At 39.3% G+C, this 22,108-nt stretch overlaps 1 protein-coding gene across 2 annotated transcripts in view; it reads right to left on the bottom strand.

Annotated features, from left to right (window-relative positions):
- The window catches only part of SPIRE1 (spire type actin nucleation factor 1), a 131,229-nt gene that overhangs the window by 43,346 nt on the left and 65,775 nt on the right, over positions 1-22,108 (bottom strand). For both annotated transcript variants that reach the window (XM_074576589.1, XM_074576590.1), the window contains exon 4: positions 6,984-7,109. In XM_074576589.1, the coding sequence (XP_074432690.1) occupies positions 6,984-7,109 (126 nt within the window). The remainder of the gene's footprint in view (positions 1-6,983; positions 7,110-22,108) is intronic.

Raw genomic sequence — 22,108 nt, 5'->3', positions numbered from 1 at the left:
GAAGTAAGGGTTGGATGCGTAGGAAGCGAGTGCTTCAACAGCTATGGCTTTTTTTAAACCATTACAGCATTTGGCCATTTTAAAAAAACAAACAAACAAACAAAAAAAACCAAACAACAAACCCAAACCCTACATTTTGTGACAAAAGCTAGTCATAAAAATACCAAATGTCTTCAAACGTCTTGCTGCACTATTAAAAGCAGGCAGTCGATCTGCTGCTACTGCATGTCCCACATTTGAGATGCACTCTCCTCTGCTCGGTGACAGATGGGAGTTTACATAAGACACTTGTCAGCACAGCATCAAAGACTCGCTTCCACAAAATGCTCGCTAAAATGCAGCCTTTTAATGAAGACGGTATTCTTGGGAATCCAGATCCGGACTTCATCCTTCACCAATTGCAGAACACAGTCTACTGCAGTTCCTAGTTTATATGCTTAATTAGGAATCATTTGTTCACCGATGCAAGTAATTCTTACGCTGCTATCTGCAAAACTAATAAAATATTCCTGCACCTCTAGGCTCCATTTAAAAATATATAACTTGCACATAGGAGAAAAACTGTTTTTACATATTCAGCTATCCAACTTGGGTTTAAATTTCAATGGACACTTGGCCAGCAGCATTACTCTAGTTCTTTGAAAAGACCCAAACCACTTTATTTCAAACGTGGGAATAGGATCAGTTAATTAAGTCCCTGAAAACCCCTGGAGTGGATATCAAAGTTCTTCATATATAGTGGTATGGGCCGACACACTTTGCTCAGTTCTGGAAAGGGCAGTAGTTACCATGCTGTTCAATATAACTTTAAGAGGAGGCAAAAAAACCCCAACCCAAGTGCATGTAACACTTACTGAGTGATGGTGCCTGCATCACTTAAGGAAAAAACCAACACCACAAAAACAAAACAGCAGCCTTTTCCCTTATTAAGGCTCCTAAATTGAGGGATCAAATAAATCACAATGGAGCTGCAAGCCTGACAATACCTCAGTTGGAAAAGTGGAGTCACTGGAAGCCTGGAAGTGTAGGCAAAAGTGAAGTTAGGAGCAGAAAACTTTGTGAATATTTCTTTCTCCAGCTGTGCTTTCTGAAAATCCAAGCAGCAGGGCGTTTAACAGCTTTTACAGTCACGAGCCTATTAAGAGAAACTTGGCTAATGACCATATTTCCAAAATAAGTTAGCCATTAACATTGTTTAGGTACCTATTAACTACCTCTATTATCATATTTTGTACAAATAATGCATCAGTATAGCCATGTTAAATGGAAAGTAACACTTGACTTTTTTAATTAACTGTTTTCCAATTGAGACTTTGCATGGCGTGAAACTAGGGGAAAAAAAAGAAAGGAAGAATTTAATTTCTACTCATATACTTAATTAGAATTTGTATGTTTACATTTTCATACAGATCAGGTTGAAATATATCCAGGCAGACTGAAAGAATTATGTTTTTAGATCAGAAAGGACAGAAATGAAAAGCAACATGATTTAAAAGCATAGCACGAAGATAACAGATTGGGAGCTTTATCTGTATTCTACCAAAAACTTAATTACAAGGCATATTGTGGATAGTGAAATTATGGACAAGCTTTTGATGAATGCGGACCTTCACCACAATCAAAGATGTAGACAATTATAAAAATATACAAACTCTTAAATAGTTCGGAAGGAATATTAATCTTGATGCTTTAGGGTGTACATCAATCTCTAAAATTTTTTGAGATACAAGTCAAACCTACAGATTAAGACACACCTGCCTACTGGACACTTCTTGTATTTTATGCTGGCCAGCATCACATGGTGTCTTTTAGCACCAGCTGTGCCAGTTGTGGAGTTTATCATGCACAGCCCACTCACAAATGCTTAGCTGTGCTACAGGCTGGCATCATCGTTTACTGGTACCACTCACAGACTCACAGAGTGGTTGAGGTTGGAAGGGACCTCTAGAGATCAGCTGGTCCAGCTTCCCTGCTCAAGCAGGGCAACCCAGGGCCAGCTGCCCAGCACCATGTCCAGGTGGCTTCTGAATAACTCCAAGAATGAAGACTCTACAACCTCCCTGGGCAACCTGTGCCACGCTTGGTCATCCTCACAGTGAAAAAGTGTTCCCTCACGTTCAGAGGGAACCTCCTTGTTTCAGTATGTGCCCATTGCCTCTGGTCCTGTCACTGGGCCTGTCACCACTGAAAAGAGCCTGATTCTGTCCCCTTTGCACCCTCCCTTCAGGTATTTATAGACACTGATGACATCCCCCTGAGCCTTCTCTTCTCCAGGCTGAACAGTCCCAGCCCTCTCAGACTCTCCTTATATGTGAGACATTCCAGTCCCTTCATAATCTTCATGGCCTTTTGTTGGACTCTCCAGTATATTCCATGTCTCTCACACTGGAGAGCCCAGAACTGGACCCAGCACTCCAGCTGTGGCCTCATCAGTGCTGAGCAGAGGGGAAGGATCACCTCCCTTGACCTGCAGGCAATATTTCTCCCAGTGCAGCCCAGGACACTGGAAGGCCTCTTTGTGACAAGGGCACATTGCTGGCTCACTCAGCCATTAAGCGCACGTGGAGCATTAACTCCAGTAGAAGGCAAGACTGGGCAGTAACAGGGAGCTGCAGGAGGACTAGTGCAAATATCCCCTCCTTGTGGATCCCCAGTGTGATCCAGAGCAGCATTTTCTGCATTCCTATGGTTGCATAGGCCCTCCTTGTCTCTCCCAGTCACACTCGATGCCATTTCTGAGCGATGTGCGTGACCTTTCCAGATATTCCACAGCAGGAACGTTTACTTTATCTAATGGACATCACTTATTTGCACCTACGGTTCTGTCTATGGCTGTGCCAACAAAGGTGATCTCAATGACTTTTGGATGATCCTGAAAAAGATTAATCTTTTCTTTTACATGAGGTCTATTTTTAGCAAATATGCAAACCATCTTCCCCCTCGCCACACATGCATGCATTTCCTCCACCTTGTTGACTGTTTTTCACACGCACACATAATCAAAAAGAAAAAAAAAGGAAGAGATCCCCTTTTTGTGGAGTTTTCCTATTGCAATTTTGAAAGCTCACTGCTTGAGTTGAGAAACAAGCTGTACTCCATTTTTGTCATCAGCTGTAAATGCTTAAACAGCATAAACAGGACACAAAGTTAAGAGGTCTTGTCCCATCAAAAGACCACTTCTGGATGGCAGCAGATGGTACCCAGGGTGGATTTGCAGCAAAAGCACCTTTCACAGAGCCTGAGCAGCATACAGATGCTGCCAGCAAGCTGAAAAAACACACAAGTATACTCGCTAGAAAAACTTCACCTTGCAAAAAGATGCAAAGTTAGATCAGATTAGTTAACTTAATGTCAACCCTACCTTTGGAGTTGCTGCTGCTATTCCACAGAAATATTTATTTTTACTACTGTTACTCTATTTATTTTTAATTTTTTGCTATTGCAATAGTAGTATCACACCCTTCTCAACTCTGGCTTGAGTCCTGTCCTGTGCATCCACTACATTAAACATTTCATTCTCTTTAAGAATGGAAGTACCATCTCCCTGTCTGCAAGCCAGCTTTACTGCTGACCTTTCATACACAGGGAATCAGACTGGAAATGAACCCCACATGGCATCAAGTATGTGACAAAGTGCCTAAAACATTTTATTTGACATCCATTGAGATGAGATGAGCAGCTCGCTCATTGCTTCATCATTTCTGATTAATGCACTCACCCAAATGCATGCTAGAAAAGCCTTCCTGAAACTACGCTCCATCTGTTATATGACAGTCACGTTCACATGAGAGACTGGAGAGCACACGACTATTCAGTATATATATTAGTAACAAAACATATTACAACCCTTTAGGCCTATCTTCCCTGCCTCCTGATCTATCCCTTATGAAAACCTGTAACTTTCAAAATCCTGGCGAGTTTTTATATTGCCAAATTGAAAACAGCATCACAGCAATATTTCTTCTGCCTCTTTCACAGTGTACTTCCCTTCTAAACCTGTCCTGGGCTGTAGCACAAGACAGGTCAGAGATTTGGTCCACTCCTAGCAAATGAATTTCTGCAGCTAAAAATTCTCCCTCTTCCCCTACAATGAAGTTGGCTGTTTAAGCAGCCCTGAGCAAAAACTATGAACTTCATATACCTGGGAAACAGATACCCAGATGCCATGCAGTGGCCCTAGAAGGAATCCAAGGACTTTCAAAGTAATTTTTCTTCATAGGAAAGTTATTTTAAGTAATTTTAGGAGATTTGCCTCCCCCCTTTTAGTGTTTTTAATTTCATTTTGATCTCACGTCCACAACTGTGTCCAGGTCTGAAGGATTATAAAGGAAGATTTCCAAATAAAACTGTCAGGTTTTGAAATTAACGGTTTAAAATCCCTGCCATCGTTAGTGTCACAAACACAATATTACACAGTATAGGGTTTTTAAAAATTGGAGGGTTTTTCCCCAGTTATCTGCCAATGCAATCACCATAAATTCATGACAACAAAATGCAAAATGTCCTTACTGAAGTATTAAGTGTTTCTCTCCTTTATACCCAATACGCATATGACAATAACAAAAGGAAAAGGAATTTATTGACTTGAACTGTATTTAACTGTATTCCCCGTTAATTATGATTCTTCTATGTATTTGCAAGAGAAGAGCATATAAACAATACCACAGCTTTTACTGACACAAACCTAGTGTGATCATATGATTCCTGCTTGCCTCAAGTATAAACTACAGAGGTCATTTTAAAATGGTGTAACAAGATTTACTGCATTCCACCTTGTATTTTCTTCATACCTACTTTTTTCTTTGTACACTACACTATTTTGAAAATTAAATGCATTCCAAATCTGTAGTTGGATAAAAGCTATAAGCAAGAATCAAGTGCATCATAAAACCAAAGTACTCAGATTCCAGAAGCTGCTTGTCTTGGTCACTTCTTTTATGCCTACTAGGGACTGACACAGAGTAAAGTGAAATCAAAAGATCAAAATTCTGACCTTGGTTAGGTGCAGTGATAAAAGTCTTACTCATTTCAGTAGGGCCAAAATTCCATCTACAAGGATTACTTCCTTTGACCTAAATGTGCTTTCAATCAATCCCTAATAGCCTTTGAGAGGCAAATGGTTTCTTTCATTTGGGATTAACTCATAGTATGCTCTATGGTGTGATCAGACGTTGTTGGGTTTTTGCAGCCAATTACAAGGTGATTAAATAATTTGCAAATGCAAAACACCCCTCTATTTTTTTAAAATAATTTTTTTAAAAAATATTAAGACTTAATTTAAAATGGTTATAAAACACAGTATTTTACTTTGACGTTGACAACAGAGATGCCTTATTACTGCTTACTGTGGCCAAAACATTCAAGAACTACTAGAAACACAATTTCTCTCTGAGCAGAAAGATGATCTTTGAGCCTCAACACAGACTTTGCAATAGCTGTTAATTGAGGTGTTTCTAGCACAGGCCCCTCAATTAGTATATCCAAGGGTCAGAATACTAAGGAGCAGTCAAAAGCCAAGATGCGAAATTAATGATGTCAAGGTTCAGGAGACAGATTTAACACAGAGACACTTGTATCCTGTCTGCTCTCTGTATCAGGGGCATTGGATGCAGATGAACCGTAACACAGGCACTTCAGAAAACAAGTGGCTCTTTAGCCATGCTGACACTGTCAAAATTATCCTTGTATGATATTGCTTCAGCTTAAAAATTGCTTTCAGTTTGAGCAGGACTGGAGGAAAAGTGGAGGTAAAACTTGACCCCATTCAACAGAAAAACATCTCTGAAGGATTCTCCCCCTTGGACGGATGCATCTCAACCAGGAAGGAAAATACAGCACCAATCCCTTACGCCTCTGACTGGTTTGCGTCTTCCACCACCAGCATGAAGATAAAAACTCTCTTGTGCTGCTCTGACGCTCATCTGACCCTTTAATGAGCTGATTCAGCTCATTAACCTGACAGGGAATGACTCTTTTTTTGTTGTTTGGTATTTGCTGTGTTTGTTTCCTAGAACCAGAGGAAGGAAAACAGTGGGAGCATGTGTGCGTGGGTGGAACAGCTCTGCCTCTCTCAGCAGCAAAATTTTTAGATCAGTCTGTAAAATCTTACCCTGCTTTTCAAAGGTACTGTAGATCTTGACTTGCAAAAGAAAAGAAAATCCTTCAGGGATTTATTAAAAAGAAAAATTATGAAAGCGGTCTTACTTGACAAGTCGGCCTCAGTGAAGAAACCAGCTTTAAGAAACATGTTTCCCTTCCCCTCACCCACTGGTTTTCCAATGTAACCAACACTCCCACTCCGTTAATACAATTGTTTATGGAGCCATTCTGCTGGCCAGATCACTGAAACTATCTTCATTAAAAATCATCCGCCCACCCCCAAAGTTAGTCTTCAGCCAGACCATTTAATTGAAGTGGTTCATAGGATGGCCTTTCAGTCAACAGTAACAGCCAAGCAGGCAGTGAACATAAGCATCACAACCTACAGGTGGAAATTTTTCTGAAGTTGACTCTGCTGTGAAGTCTATGTGACAGACAAACAAGCCCATCACACATCAAAGGTAAGGGAAGCTGCTGACTGGGAATAAAATATGAGCAAGAAGAATCTCAGATAATTCTCAACCAAAAACAAGGCATAAGAAGGAGCAGAGGAACGAAAGGCAAAGCACTGACGCCTCACAACATCCCTGAAACAACAGAGAAGGAATGGATGCATTTATGCAATGCGTAACCCTCCAAGAAAAACTTGTGTTTTACTCCCAAATAGACTAGTCACGATTAATAACAATTTCTATGAGACATCTATAAATGGTGACAGACCAAAGGAAAGAAAAACCTCAGCTGTAGAACTGCTCTCCCTGAACACTACAGATAATTTCCTCAAGCATCTGATATCCACTGCTGGCCGCGTACAGAAGTGATTTTGTAAGCCTAATTCACACAGTAATGAGCTCAAAAGCAGAAAACCTTCTCAGACTGCTTACCTCTTTTGCACTTTTAATTTTGGCCAAGAAAGTGTACAGTTCCATTGTTTCAGCAAACAGAGCCCGACATACTGCTTGATAGTGGTTCGGCGCCTCTGATCGGGTTGGCAGGTGGGCAGCACACAGCTAGAGAGAAAAATACATAGCAATATTAAAACAATGCCCCATTGCTTTCCCTAAGGCTACGGAGCATGAGATAACATAAAAGGGAATGCAATGGAATGTTTCTGGCACAAAAATCCACGAGGCATTTCAGTTCAGGCAGAAATTGGGGTGTAACCGTCTGCTACCATTTATTTTATGAGAAGAGCTCTACTATAAGGATGGTAACGGCACTGGTTGACCACGTCCTGGAAAACTCTGAAAACCAAGACATTGCCTTTTCATTGGCGGGGGGGGGGGGGGGGGGGGAAGGAAAGACAACATAATTGTGAAGGGGGGGAAAAACAATCCTGCAGTATCAAATTTTGGGAAAATGTACTTAATTCAAACCAGCTTTAACACTGTAAGTGTTGTTTAGCTTCCTATGAATGTGGAAGAGAACTGTACCCCTACCAATTTATCAAAGGATGGAAGGTGAAGCAAGGAAAAAAAGTAAAGTACAGTCATCAAGCTGAAACTCTGATTTAATTTATTTCAGGCAGTACAAAGATTTTAGAAATCTGCAAGAGCCATGGAAGCCCGATCTTATTGTTTCACCTCAGACATTCATGAACATTTACAGACACAGGCACAGCTGATGTAAAGAAACACTGACAAACGTTTTCATGTATGCCAAACTTGCAAAACTCTGAAAGCCTACTCAAATCACTAATGGCTATTCACAACTACTGTTGAGCAGTACGTCAGTCCAGCAATGCTTTTAGAGTGAAATATTCAGCTCCCACTTCTGACGAGAGAAGTTTCACTGAAACCAGCCTTTACATTTCAGGTAGAGAACTTGAATGGTCTGAGCAACATCCAGCCTCATGAACATGAACATCCAGCTTCTACTATTGTAGAATAGCTCAGCACTGACACTAATCGTTGCAGTATCTTTTTCTTATACTTCCCGTAAGTCAAATCCATCACCTGTAAGCATTTGTTATGGAAATCTTGGCTGGAAATGGACAGAACAAAATAACATCTGTAATTTGTTCCCTAAACAGTTTTAAATAAAAAAAAAAAACAAACCCAAACCTGAAACTAGAGCACCCATATCATATATCATAGTGGTGTATATATTAAAATAAAACCAAATCTTAACAAAGGCCTTAAAAAATATGTCTTGTTACTGTGGTTTTATAGTAGCTATTTATTTTATATATATAGCTGTATTTACAGCTACAGAACTAAAACTCAAGAACAAGCCAAAACCTGAGGCAGTAGGTGGCTACATTCAGATCTCCAGAACTAAAGCTTGAGACAAAAGCCTCTTTAGGAGAAGAGCCCTTAATTAGTCTAGTGGCATATTTGTCTAAATCTCTCCTGTTATTACAATGAACACTGTGGTTACAAGGGGCACAATGCATGTAAAGCTTGGGCTGCTTTTTCATACTGCTTTCAATTTGATTTAAATCCACGCTGCCACTAAAAGGTGTGGTCCTGTGGCCTCCAGCTGTATGTGTCCACTGATGCCCTTATGCTGCCACCAGAGTTCATGCTTTAACACAGACAGGATTATTCACCCAGGCAAAAATTAACACCATGAAGGAAGTGAGGCAGGAGACAATTTTTCTTCATGGCACGGACACACACGCAGTAGCGCAGGCAAAAAGGAGTAAGGGGAACACACTGCCAGAGCGGGGAAAGGGAGAAAGGGCTGAACAATTTATTTTGGTTGCAATCAGATTTAGATTGGCTCAGTCTCACTGACAAGTTGCTTTCTAAGGCCATAGCCCCCTTGCCATCTTCTGTTTCTTCCAATTAGTATAACAATAACGAATTCAGTGGTTCAGATTTCGTCAGCTTCTTTGATAAATTTTTACAGGCACAATTTGGACTCCTGCAATATCCTATTCTGATTATTGTACCTATCTATCTATCTATCTCCTTTTAGTCATAAAAAAAATATAAGGAAAGTTTATATATGCGTATGTGTATGTTTTCCTTCCTTCGTATATATTTTCCTGATAAATACGGAATACCAGGCGGATATGTTCACAAAACTGCCCTTGATTCCTCCCTTTCAAATTTTAGACTGCTTTACAATGATGGCCAAAATTTTCTTATACCATTCTCATTTCTTTCTGGATAAGCTGGCAGAAAAAAAAAAACCAACACTTTTTTTTTTTCCTTTTCTTTTTTCTTCCTCCTTCTTTCTTCCTCATCCCTTCTTTTTTCTTCTTTTCTGTTTTAACAAATCATTATCATCTCCTTTGCAGGTAAAGGAAGAAAAATCAAAACAGATGCACCTCTGATGTGTGCTACAGTGACAACGCACACCACAAAGGTAGAAGTTGTTAAGTATTTCCCTTGACTTAACGAAAAAGTCAGAACATTTAAATTCTGAGTATGGTTAATTTGTGTTCCTTTCTCTCAGTAACTAATCATGTCCTTACCTGCCTTACTATGTTTTCAGTAAGCTATTTCTGGTTATTAATCATAGCACATATATAAAGGGTTTGATTCTAAAATACACCACTTATAGTAATAACAATAGCTATAAGAATAATAACAAAAGCAACTTCAAAAAGTTCATAAAATGGTACAAGTCTTCATAGCTGAGAATAAAATTTTATTATTATACAGATTGCACACAGATTTTTAAGTGTGCTTTTTTTTTCTTTATTTAGAAGCATGTTAATTAGAAGCAATTTGCATCAAATATTGAGAAAGTTAATAAAATGCAGCAGTGGCAAGTTGAAGCAGGGGATGGATATGATCTTGATTTTATTATGGAACACGAAGTAAAGCAAAAAAAAATTAAATGCCTGCTGCTCAACTTAGTTACAAAAGCAACCACATAAAAAGTTGACCATTTTGTTTGTAAATGTTAGGCTGCAGATATTAAAAGAGGGCCAGCAGCTCCTACTAACTTTCATGTTCTGAAAAATCAGTCTCGGAGTGATCTTATATTATGTGAAGATGCATTACATACAAAAGCCCCTTGTGGCAACATTAAGTCAAGTGACTTAGCATGAATTTTTGGATTGGGGAAGCTAAGCCTGAAGGAAAAGGAAAATGCAAATAGGACAGTGATTTTTTCCCCCCTTCATTGTAATATACTGTACTTGCATGTTGTTCAGAGCGCCTGACAAACCATAACTTCTACATGAAAAAATATTGCAAAATCTAGGCAGGCAAGGCAAATCGAGTATGAAATGTCACTTCTAGCCTGAGCTCAGGATATTTATCCACTTTAAAAAAAATTTAAAATCACATCTTTAATTTTATGATAGTAGTGTTTGAAAAGCTATGTTACTGCAACACATCACAAAAAACACAGCCAGAATGTTTTAATAATTGAGATATGCAAGGACTGCCACCTAATGAACTCCTCCTCCTCTTACCATGTCATAGTGGTCGTGGTGCAAGAAGGATTAAGATCAGGTCTGCAGCCCTTCCCAGCCATTCAGAGTTCATTGAGGAAGGAAAACCACTGTACACTGCTTATTTTGACACTTGTCTTTTCATCCCTCATGATACAAGTTAAAACTATCCTACGGGGAATGAACGCAAACAGTGCCCAGAGCTTAATACGAGGGCTGTTTGTTCTGTTTCCAAGATGTCTCAAAAAGTATGGTTGAAAACAAATTATGTGGTCTTTAGAAACCGAGGAAATACCAAAAATATTATCAACTACTGAAACATTAACTAGCTCGGTCTGCAAATATTTCCATTTGCAATCACTGTGAAGAGCTGGGATTCCCACCCCGCCCCCCCAACTGAGTCTATCCAAAACCCAGCTTGACCCAAAGCATTCAATCTTTGCTTAGATCACTAAGAAGATTAGACACTGTTTTCATCCACATTCAGGGTTCACAGAAAAAAAAAAAAAGGCTTTATGTAAATACCACAGGCTTGCCAGCTCCTCTATCCAAATTCATCCTCAACTGACAAGGAAACAGAGTGCACCAAGCCAAAGCAGTGTTAGCAGAAATCACAATATAACTATCCGAAGAGATAAAACAGCATTTCTTGCGCCTGCTTGGATATATCACATCAAGGGCTCCATAAAATTCCAAAAAAATACAACTGACTCACCCACTAAAATTCAGGTAGGTTTTATAAAACCTTTTTGCCTAGATACACACTAGAAGCTTCACCAAAACACCTGGCCTGCTGGAATTCAGATTTCAAAAGACAAAAATTGTTTCCACTTGCAATCATCTTGGGCAGAGGGCCTGTATGAATGCACCACAAAGAAGAAAAGGATTTCTTTTTCCCATGGGACACAAAGACAAGCTATTGATATTATGCAAAACGTACCACCAGCCTGCAAATGCCAGGCTTGTTAAGTGTTTTGAAAGCCTTGGACTATTAACATAGACTTAAAAGTTGTACTTTTTCTTAAGCAACAAAAATTACTTTAACCAACAGATCACTGAACATGCAACGGGACTAGGTATCTGCCTCATCCTTTGCAGTATGGTACTGCAATATGTTCAAAAAATAAAACTCAGCTTGAGATGCTTTCCCAAGTCAGTTATTTTCTGAAATATTTTATCTCCATGCAGACAAACTAGACCACGTGATTAGGCTTTTTTTTAAAAGAATATATATAATTATATATTCCTATGAATATGGACTTCAAGGAGCCATCTGCCTTACCAGAAAAATCTTGGTAAGAAAATACCTGTATGTTTGTAAAACTCAACCAAGCATTTTGCTTTGCTTTATTATCCAGAATAACATTGAGGCATGGACCGTTCAGAGGAATAAAGCAGTGTTTTGACATGAGTTTGTAAGATGTTTCTGCCTGCTAGGACCACCCCTGTGCATAGTACAGGGCACTTAGGCATCGTGCAAGTTTTGAGGCAGCTTTCATGACACCTGGAACCAGCTCACCTGCTCCCTACCACTTCACAGCTGCTTTCTCAAACTTTCTGGGCAGAGATTTGCTCCTGGCCCTGCTGCTTGTAACTGCAGTGGGCCAAGGACTAGCTGATCCCTCTGATAAAGGACTTACAGGGAATACTAGCAAGGTAAGACTCTGATAAGACAAAAAGGATGGGAGCAGAGTTAGCTATTTATCCACAAAAATAAATTCACAGAAAGTATTCACAGAAAGTTACTCTTCCCAAAGAACTACCTGCAGAAGCTTCTTAACTTTTTAAACAGATTTTTTAAATCATCATCTGCAAGTGCTGTGGCATCTCCAATTGCTTGACATGTGAGCTCCTAATCAAGTCTACACACCTCAAGGAAAAGGTAGGTTTTGCGGAAATTGAGGTAAATTGCTACTTTGCTGGTGTGAAGCACATCTACCTCATTACTTAAGTGTACCCCAGCAATCTGGTAAGGCTTTCCCCGCACACTGGTATTTGTTGTTTTGATCATGTTTTTCATCACTTTGAGGCAGACAAGAGAAGAACTATGTAGTACTTGACTTACACAAGTTCAGCATGTAATGGTTTAAGTGATCCGTTCCATAAAATGGCTTAAAAAATAGATTCTTTCTTTACTGATTTCCCTTACTAATACGAAAACCCAAATGCAGCAGCAAAGCTATCGCATTTCGCAATAACAGGTACAATTTGATGAAATAGTGGCCTTGGTTGGTTCTCACTTTCAGGACTGTAAAAGAAGAAAAAATGTAGCTGCTGAAATTAAAGCCAAAGTCTTACAGATACTTAATTACTAACACTTTTGAAAGCATTTAAAACTTACATGGATGTTAAGAAATGAAAATCAAACTACAGTATACATTACTGACTAGATTTCAATTTTTAAGCCACATCCTGTATTTTTCATATTCGGTGAACCCCATTCTTACTTTTTATTAGCTTTCTAAGTACAGAATGAAGACCTCGACTACTGAAACAGACTTCAAACAGAGGTCAACCTATGTTTGTGTGAGACAATGATATTTCCACCGGACATTTTGACAGTAATTTTTCAATGACTGACTAATTTCTTGTGCTAGTGCAGACTTGTTGACAAAGCTGTGTTCACAAAATTTCTCATTTCCTTCTTGAAAGCCATTTAGCCATTTTTACCCCTCAAATACACCCCCTGCATACAGCCGTTTCTGTAATATCTGTTAGGTGTATTGTTACACTGTCTTTACACAGTGGACTAACAACATCCTGCTTCCCAAAGAGGCTCGTTTCAAAAGAGCCAATTAAGTGAAAACCAATTCTGCATTCTCTCTTAGTTTCAGAGAAACTGTGCTCTGTTGTTTCTTAGCAGAATAATGGAGGAATTAATGATACAAATATGCAGTAATCTGAATTTGCTAGCCCTCGCTCTTTGACTATTCAGTGGAACATCAATGGGATTATTCACAAGCAAGGGCAAAATCCTACAATTTATATTTTTCCCATTCTTTTACAAGAAATGTCAACCCTGGCAACATATACCAAAAACTACTAGCTAGCCTGTCAGCAGCAACCGTTTTCTAAAGCTTTCTGCTTCACAAGGGAACAGCTCTGTGTACATTCACAGCTCTCTTCTGTACTTCTCACACATCTGCATTTCATGCAGGAGCAGCACCGTGAAGGACGGGATGGAGGCACCAGGGTAAGAAAATTAGCTTCAGAAGCGGAGTAGAGGCATAGATGGGGAAACATGATAAAACTGGATAATTAAAGGAGAAGGGGAGTGGCTGTACATATTCACAGGGCTACCTGTAGCTGTTTAGCTAACAGCCCATTAAGCTGTGGAACCACCCTTTACATTATTAAATAACTTAGAGCCGAACAACTGATAGCAAAGGGCTGCATCCCTGTAACGTCATTTCGTATGGTTGTCTACCATGCTTCTCAGGCCCTCCTTAGAGCTGCAGGGTGCCTTCTTACTGGAACGACTATTTCTGTTCAGCAGAAAAGAGAGGGGAGCTGGTTTTGTACCAGGACATTTGGCACATGCCCCAGAGTGTGAGAACAGGATAGATGCCCTTCTTTCTTCCCCTCTCCCCAAGCCTCCCTACAAGCATATAAATCAGCCATTACACTCGGGGTGCTGCTTGGGAAAAAACAGAGCATCTCTGGAAAAACAGGAGAAAATAGAGAAAATTTCAAACGGAATAGAAGAGAAAATAATTTTGTCAAAAGGCAACAGAAAATAGTGGGGAATGACTCTCAAATCAGAAACCAAACCTCACAGACACACATAGAAAAGGCAGGGGAGAATGATGCAGAAGAGCAGTTGTTTCTCCGTCTTCAATAATGCCCATCAATCTCATTACTAAACAGTTCAGATGTTTGCATACTTACTAAGTGAGAGACAATATATTAATGTAAGGCAGTTTTATTCATAAGCCACTTAAAATCCAATTAAAATATATCAACTAAAATAAAAACATGCACTTTCCTTGGCAGCAATTTACAGTTCACATATAGAGCTTTAAAATGCATTTGTGTGGGTAGCTTGTTTGTTTTTATGTAAAGCGTTGAAACTTCTCTCAGTAGGCATAATAATAATTTGCTTTCATGTTTTGTCCTGAAGCATGACTTTTTATTCCTGTCCAAAAAAACAGATTTCCAGCTGCATAACCAAACTCCATTACTAAACATAACAAGCTTTTAAACTTCACTCCCAATGAATAAATCCAGCAACTTCTAACCAGTTGCATTTTGCTTTCATTAGATATCAGCATATGGAAACCTATTCTATTCCTTCATGTATGCCGTACTCCTTATTTGTAATACCTTTGTCAGGGAAATCAAGTCTTGAAACTCTGATTGAATGAAAAAGGCCTACAGAAAAATTCTTCTTCCTCTTCTTCTAGGCAAGTATGCTTAATATTTTTCTCTTAAAATTTACAGCCATTGAATCTACATTGCCATTATCTTATAAAGCATATCAGTTACATAAATGTTAATACTTAAAACATATGCCACTCTAAACTAGGTATGAACAAAATTATTTATCTCACAGTTGATTAACTGATTAATTAATTAAACAGAAAATACTGTAATTCTGATTCAAATATATATCCTTGCTTATTCAAGCAGAACAGATATTCAGTAAATCAGAACTTTAAAGGTGTTATTTTCTCCTCAATTCACTCTATTTCGAGTGGTGGAACCCTTTCTTGTCACTTTCCTCTATGCACATTCCTTCATTCCTGGAAATTGTCTCTAGTCTGGTAATTACTAGAAATTGAATTATCTGGAGTCAGTGGGTTTGACATACACCCTGCGTACAGGTGGGATTAACCACCTGTAGGGACCACAGATGGTGTTTATACCGCCCTGACTGCTCAGAGACTTGAGGGAAAGACAGATTTACTGTTTTGCTTTACCTCCATGCATTTCTTGCCAATGTCAGCAATAGGAGTAAAACCACCACTCTGTTAAGCATTCAAGGCCACCTCACATATCCCAAACTGCACTGAGTCTACACCATGGGGACTGTAGTGACTGTGGGGGCTCCACCACAGTATCTGCCTCGCAGTCCATGCTGCATGTATTCTCTTACCCTTGAGATCCTAGGAATTACCAATTCTATTTTACCAATGGAGATCTGAGACTGATGCAAAGCCCACTGAGTGGGTGGGAATCTTTTCTGATAAAGAAAATCTGGATTAAAGCCACATCTGACCAAATCATGTAGGATGTACAGATTATTTTTCCGTCATGTCCCTGCTTTGTTGGTCCTTTGTTGCACTCCTATTTGCTAAAAAGATTTCAGTTTCCATATGAAAATTTAGAATGGACAACTGTAGCGAATTATTATACATCTTGTAGTAATTGATGGTTTTCCTGAAATCTTAGGTCCTGAACTCATAGGCATACATATAAAATGTAATCTTCATTATTTCCAATTAAGAGATTGTGAAGATCCTAGTGCAATCTAAAGACTTGCTCCAATCTTGAAGTATATTAATTTTATTTTAACATCATGACTCCTTGGAGAGGATAGGAATGAGTCCCTGCTTCTAAAAAGGATGAACAACACAGACCTCAACACAAGGTAAGAACCCAAAGATACAGAGCAAGAGAGATCCTCTTCTGCTAACAAACTAAATTCAGAAACATTTCTTCCTCTTCTCTAGGGTTTGGTTATTCTTTCTAACAGTTAGCTTGCTTATTTCAAAATATGCCACCTGTAGAACGAGGCAAAGCCATGCACCTTAGACAATCTCTGATGGCAAAAGCAAGCAAAGTTTGTTACAGTTTCAAAAATAGCTAGTTGCACTTTGAAATTATGAGCATTCTTTTTGAAATGAAATTCATTTGCACACTCAAAATAAATTGGAAAAAAATACATAATTTAAATTCTTTGAAGAGTCTTCCCAACTCTTATTACCTTGATTTTAATTAACATAAAATAATTTTGCACTTTAGGTTATTTCAGCCACGTCAGATAAGTCTTACCATTCCTATCGAAGAAGAAGCCTTGCAGAAACAAGCATGTTCTGCAGTAAAAGGGATGTGTCCTTGACAGGGAATAGTTAAGGGAAAAATCAAACAATGAAAAATAACAAGAAAAACCACACACCACAACCCAGCTACCAGCTGCCTCTTCATCAAAATCTTATTATCTGAAGGGAAAAAGAGAAAATGGAAGGAGGCAAATCACTCTTCTGGTTCAGTCAACTGCTGCATGAGTGCTTTGTTTTCAAACACAGCTCTTAAAATAATTAAACTATTTTGTGCCAAGATAATTATTTACCTGTTCTGAGATACATATAATGAAAGATATATCTCTGCAAGTCAGGCAGGAACTCCCAGCTCAGTTATTCAACTTCAAAGCTACCTTTAAAACCCCTGGCACTTGCAGAGGCATCTACTACACGTCCGTTGAAATAGATGCTTTTTCACGATACGTTTACCAATGCCTTCCAAAGAATATAAAAGGAATTAAATCTCTGCAAGGTAATTAATACTGTAGTGATCTCAGTCCATGGAGAGTAAGGTTATCAAAGGGGTGATCGTGATAGAGCACTCTCCTGCATGTAGTCAAAGACCAATTGTTACTCTTGGGTAACTTTTCTGTACTGCCATTTTTCAAGATCAAGCCACTTTTGAGGGCTGAAACTCAGTGCAGTTATTTTTAAAATAAACAAGACTTAGGAGCAAAGTAGAGGTGACTAGAAATGCAAATATATAAATTATTATAAACATTGCTACCTCCAGCAAGATGAACACCAATTTAGCATCAACTTCATATAGAAGGACTTCATAGCAATGCATAAAGGGACAAATTTAAGACACTAGCAAAGTGCCTCAATTGGAGTTTGCTGACAGCTCTGAAGTGAATTTAGGATATACCGTCACATCTATAAAGAGTCTGGTGTAAAACCGATGAGTGTTAAAGCTTACAGCTTGTTCTGCCAGCAAAGATAGCTGAAAACATCACTGTCCTGTCAAAAAGCCCCAAACTAAGTGTTTCTAAAGGACTTTTTGCCAGTATCCTTAAGTAAACATCAGGGTGCCACAAGAAAGATGACTTCAGGTGGAAGCAGGGGGAGGTGGAGAAGGCAAGGGGCTCGGTTCCCTCAAACTCTGCGTGACAGCAGCAGGGAACTGCCAAGAAACCACTCTGCTTGCAGCATCTTCATTAAAAGGCCTAGATAGCTGCCAAATTAACCTCAAAGAGAGGTTATCTGTCAGAGTGGTAAAGAAAATTATTAATCATTTTATTGTGGTAGGCACGTAAGACAATAGAGGTTAGTTGGGTGGGTGGCCTAGTTATCTTGCCATTTATCTCACCTCAGCAGTTCACTGCCGTGCACCCAGCTAGAAGGAATACCCAGTGGGAGATTACAAACCTCTTGAGTTTCATCTTTACAGCAGAAAGTGTCCTGGACATGACAGAGACGCCTGACCTGTTTTACCTGCTCACTTGACCCTAGAGCCAGGCCAAGGTCAGATGGGTGCCATGTATTCCCTGGCCACCGGGAGAGGACCTGGAAGGAGCAGGCACATCCCCTCTCCCCCTCTCCTTCTTCAGCCACTCATGACAGAAAGTAGGCCCAGGTAGGAAGGAAAAAAACAACCCATAGGGTTCAAAAGTACAATTTTTTTTGCAGCTATTTTGCAGTTGTTTGGTTTTTTTACAGGTTTCCTGTAACGACGGATTTCAGCATTTCTGCTGAAGGTGACACCATGAGGCCAAGTGCCTCTGGCAACCAAACTGTTTACTGGGAAGTCCCCAGCAAAGTGCCTTGGCTCCAAATGCAGTAAGTGCCATTTCTAGGACAAGAAATCTCAATAAATGCCCCTTCTTTGCTCACTAACACATTCAAATGTGAAAAGGACTGACATCACCCTCTTAAAATGAGCACAGTGGTTACTTTCAAAGTAAAGCAGACCACGTGTTGACCTCCAATTACACTGCCCAGAATGAAAAATAAGGACAACTGTTTAAGACACCAAATGACATCACTTTAAATTAATGAAACCTGTCTATCAACATAATTCACTTAAACACTTGTCACGTTCAAAGCGGCTTTAAAATTACATTAAAGGGATTTACACAAACTGTCCCCAGCTTTCTTGATCAAGCTAAGGTACAGGAATCCCTTCACTTTCTGTATAGGTTTCTAAGAAATTAAATGCAAACACACAGGCAAAATAAACTTAATGAATATTTTTATTTCCAAACACGTGTGTTGCCTGTAAAACATTTTTTTTTACCTTTGAGCCATTAAAAATATTTCTACTGTGACAAGATTCCTCTGTCCAGACATGAAAAGACTTCATAAATCACGCTGACTAAGACTCTCCTGAACTTCGTCTTTTTCATTTGCTTCTTAATATTACATGCTACCACAGAAGTAAAAGTTTTTTTAAAAAAACAAACCCTATAGCACTTCTCCTTCCACCAATGCCATCACGTTTTCAAACATCACCTTATAATCTTTCCATTTTAAAAAGTGGATTGAGGACAGTGATATTTTGCATCTACCTGTGCAACTGTGACTGTATAAAATACATATATGGGGGCTTGTTACACAGTATGATACAGTGGATTGATCAACGCGAATTGATTAGAAGAGACCAGTTTATAAAGAGATTTGGCTTCATGCGAATTTGCTCGTCTAAAGCAAGTGTTGATCTTAGTGCTCACATCAAGAAATCTTGGCATGCCAAAAAGGAAAAACAAATACAATTGCTCATTAGGACTTTCTTGTCCCAACTCCAAGCTTGCTTTGTCCCAAGAGAAAGGCAGGCAAAAACCCACAGATCCCTCTTTTGGCTTAAACTACCCTAAATACCTTGTTCTTCCTTGCCACCATGAACTTAATAACAATAAAACAAACTCCTAGTTTTTCTAGTGTTTAAAATAAAGTTTCTAGCCTCTTTCTCCAAGATGCAAATACATAAATAACAATAAAACAAAGGGTTTTGTTCTCTCCTCAGGGCAAAGGCAAAAAAACTCCTCTGTTTTCCATCCAACCAGGCTTCCAAAAAAAAAAAAAAAAAAGCTTCCTAGTGCCTTCTTTACAGGCTTTACACAAAGCAAACTCAGAGCAGCGTATGAAGCATTGCCCTCGTGTGCAGCTGGCTTCCCTTAGCTCCCTGCTCTTGCCAATCCCTCGGCTAAATCTTCTTCTTTACATGATTTAGTTCGGGTGTCCAAACAACGAGTAGCCACGGTTGCTACTCAGCTCTGACAGTTTGCTTCACCTCCCCACACGAAATCCCTGAATTCCCATGCCTGCTGTCTTCCTATAGCATCCAGGCTAGCCTACACCTTCCCTTCAACAAATGCTCTGCCAAACTTCATAATTCAAGGAGATCATCTCATGGGACCATTTTGTTCAGTGGCACAAGTTAGTGTGAGTTATTAGCAAGGCTGCTGGATTAAAATAACTAAAATAATTCTCCACCACTAGGCACACAAGAATCACCTGCACAGATGCACAAGCTTTGGGATGGTATGGCCCAAGCAATGCAGTAAAGCAAAGCTGAAACTACCTGAGAAATGCACTGAAGCCACCACCCAGAAGAATGCTGCTTTTCCCATTGTGTTATTTCATTAAAAATATTTACAAATCAATCCTTTAAAATACACTCGGGGCCATGCATCCTGCAGACAATAGTCTTCTGAAAACTACCCCTTTAGATTGGTTCAGTCACAATACTATTTAAGGATGTTGCAACTACATGTTTTAAACAGAAACACACTGTAAAAATCTTTTTACTAAGAAATGCAAAACATTCCCCACCTTTAGGCCAATCTTTGGGTAAGTACGATATTTGGACTTTAAGATTCAGATCTTCAAGGGACAGCACAATCTAATATACACCGTTTATTTTTTTGTATCAAATGGCCTTATCTCACAAATATTTTTTCTAAAATGCAGCATGCAACAGTACACTAAGCAAAGGGGAGCAGAAAATAGCACCATGAGAACACAGTAATCAAGAACATATTAAAAAAATAAATCACATAGCTAAAAAAGAGAGATTATTATTTTGTAAAAATTAGTGGTACTTTTAAGTCAATTCAAACAGCATTCCTCCAAATGTTTCATTTCTTTTAATTCTGTTACCAGCACTGAAATAAATGCACCAAAAGAAACTTTGCCTCCAGCCCAAGGCTCCCTTTTGAATAATTCAAAAGCAAGAAGATCACAGTGGCTTAATTAAAGGGCCCTCGCTCCTTTTCTTTACTTTTCCCATGTTGCTGTTACAGTACAATATGCCTCTATAAGGAATTGAGTAATTTTGTAGCATCTATGCTGCTTCCATTTTGTTTGGCAATGCAATTATATCATCCTTAAAGGGACTCTGAACTAGCAATATTGACAACTGAAATACCCACCATTTTTTTAAACAACTGCTATCAGTAAGAAAAACTTCTGAGCATCCTCAAATCTAGTCGTTTGTGTCCTGACGAACCAGAACAGGCAAAGCTTCCACAGCCACTTTTCCTCTTGACTCCTCTGCTGAATGGGGTGGTGGAATGTGAGGCCCTAACACCTCACAAAAAATTAGAGACTCCAAAATTTATAGTGGACAAACACTTGGAGACCCTGTTGTTGGACCTTTTGTTTCAGCCTGGACTGGGCTAACAGATTTTCCCCCAGCTAAATCAGTTGGCCTAAGTAAGAAGTTCTCCACCGCCCTGTAAATCCTGCTTCTCTTGTGCCTGTAGAGCGTTACAACTACAAGAACACCTATACTGCCCATTTCAAGTAAGAGCCATATACGCATAACTTAAAAACTGCAGAAACAAGTTAATCTACTGTTTTGAATACGGCCTGTGAGGGCAGTTACTGGGAACTTTCAACACATAACACTATATGAGACAGAAAACTGTACAGGAATTTTGCACGCCACTGTCGACTTACTTGTCTACTAAAACATGTATCAGTCACATAACGTAGATAATACAAGCAGTACTGATAAGGTACATGGGATATTCCCTATGGGATGTTGGCATTACGTGGAAATAAAAGAACTCTTGTGCCTTGCAGACACAATAGAAGAGGTCATGTGAATCTGTATAAAAATATCCTGCATTTCTAAAGTAGCAAAAAGAGTCAATAGAGCTAAAAAGCTAGCTGCATCACCATGAACATCCAAGACTGCAAAGTCTGCATGGGTGGCAACCAGATTCTGACAAGATGAACCTTTGCCAAACCCTAACGTAAGACAAGCTGCTGTCCTGGCTAATTTTTCTGAGCAGATCTACTGCCTTTACCAGGCTGACAGTGTATCTGAAAAATCCACCATGGCCTTCTGTGCACGTAGCAGTTTCAACACCTGGGGAGGGGAGGTGGTTGATAGTTGAAGGGAGAGATGCTCAGACAGATCCCTTCAGCTTTGCACAGGTCACTCTGCATCGCCCGGCTGAGTGCTGGAGTTAATCCATAGGGCAGAGAAGATATGGGTCACGTTTGTAACCAGCAGCAGCTCTCCCCTTTTTTTTTTTTTTACTTCGGTATGGGTCACTACAGCATTACTGTGTTAATTGACCAACCATTACCCTCATTTCCAATCATTAGTTAGAATTTCAAATTAATCTGATCAAACAAAATGTACCTTATGAAAGTAACCACTCGTTGATCTATTTCAGTCTCC

The sequence above is a fragment of the Larus michahellis genome, chromosome 2, assembly GCF_964199755.1.
Source record: "Larus michahellis chromosome 2, bLarMic1.1, whole genome shotgun sequence".
Lineage (NCBI taxonomy): Eukaryota > Metazoa > Chordata > Aves > Charadriiformes > Laridae > Larus > Larus michahellis.
This window is presented reverse-complemented; position numbering and strand designations above follow the sequence as displayed.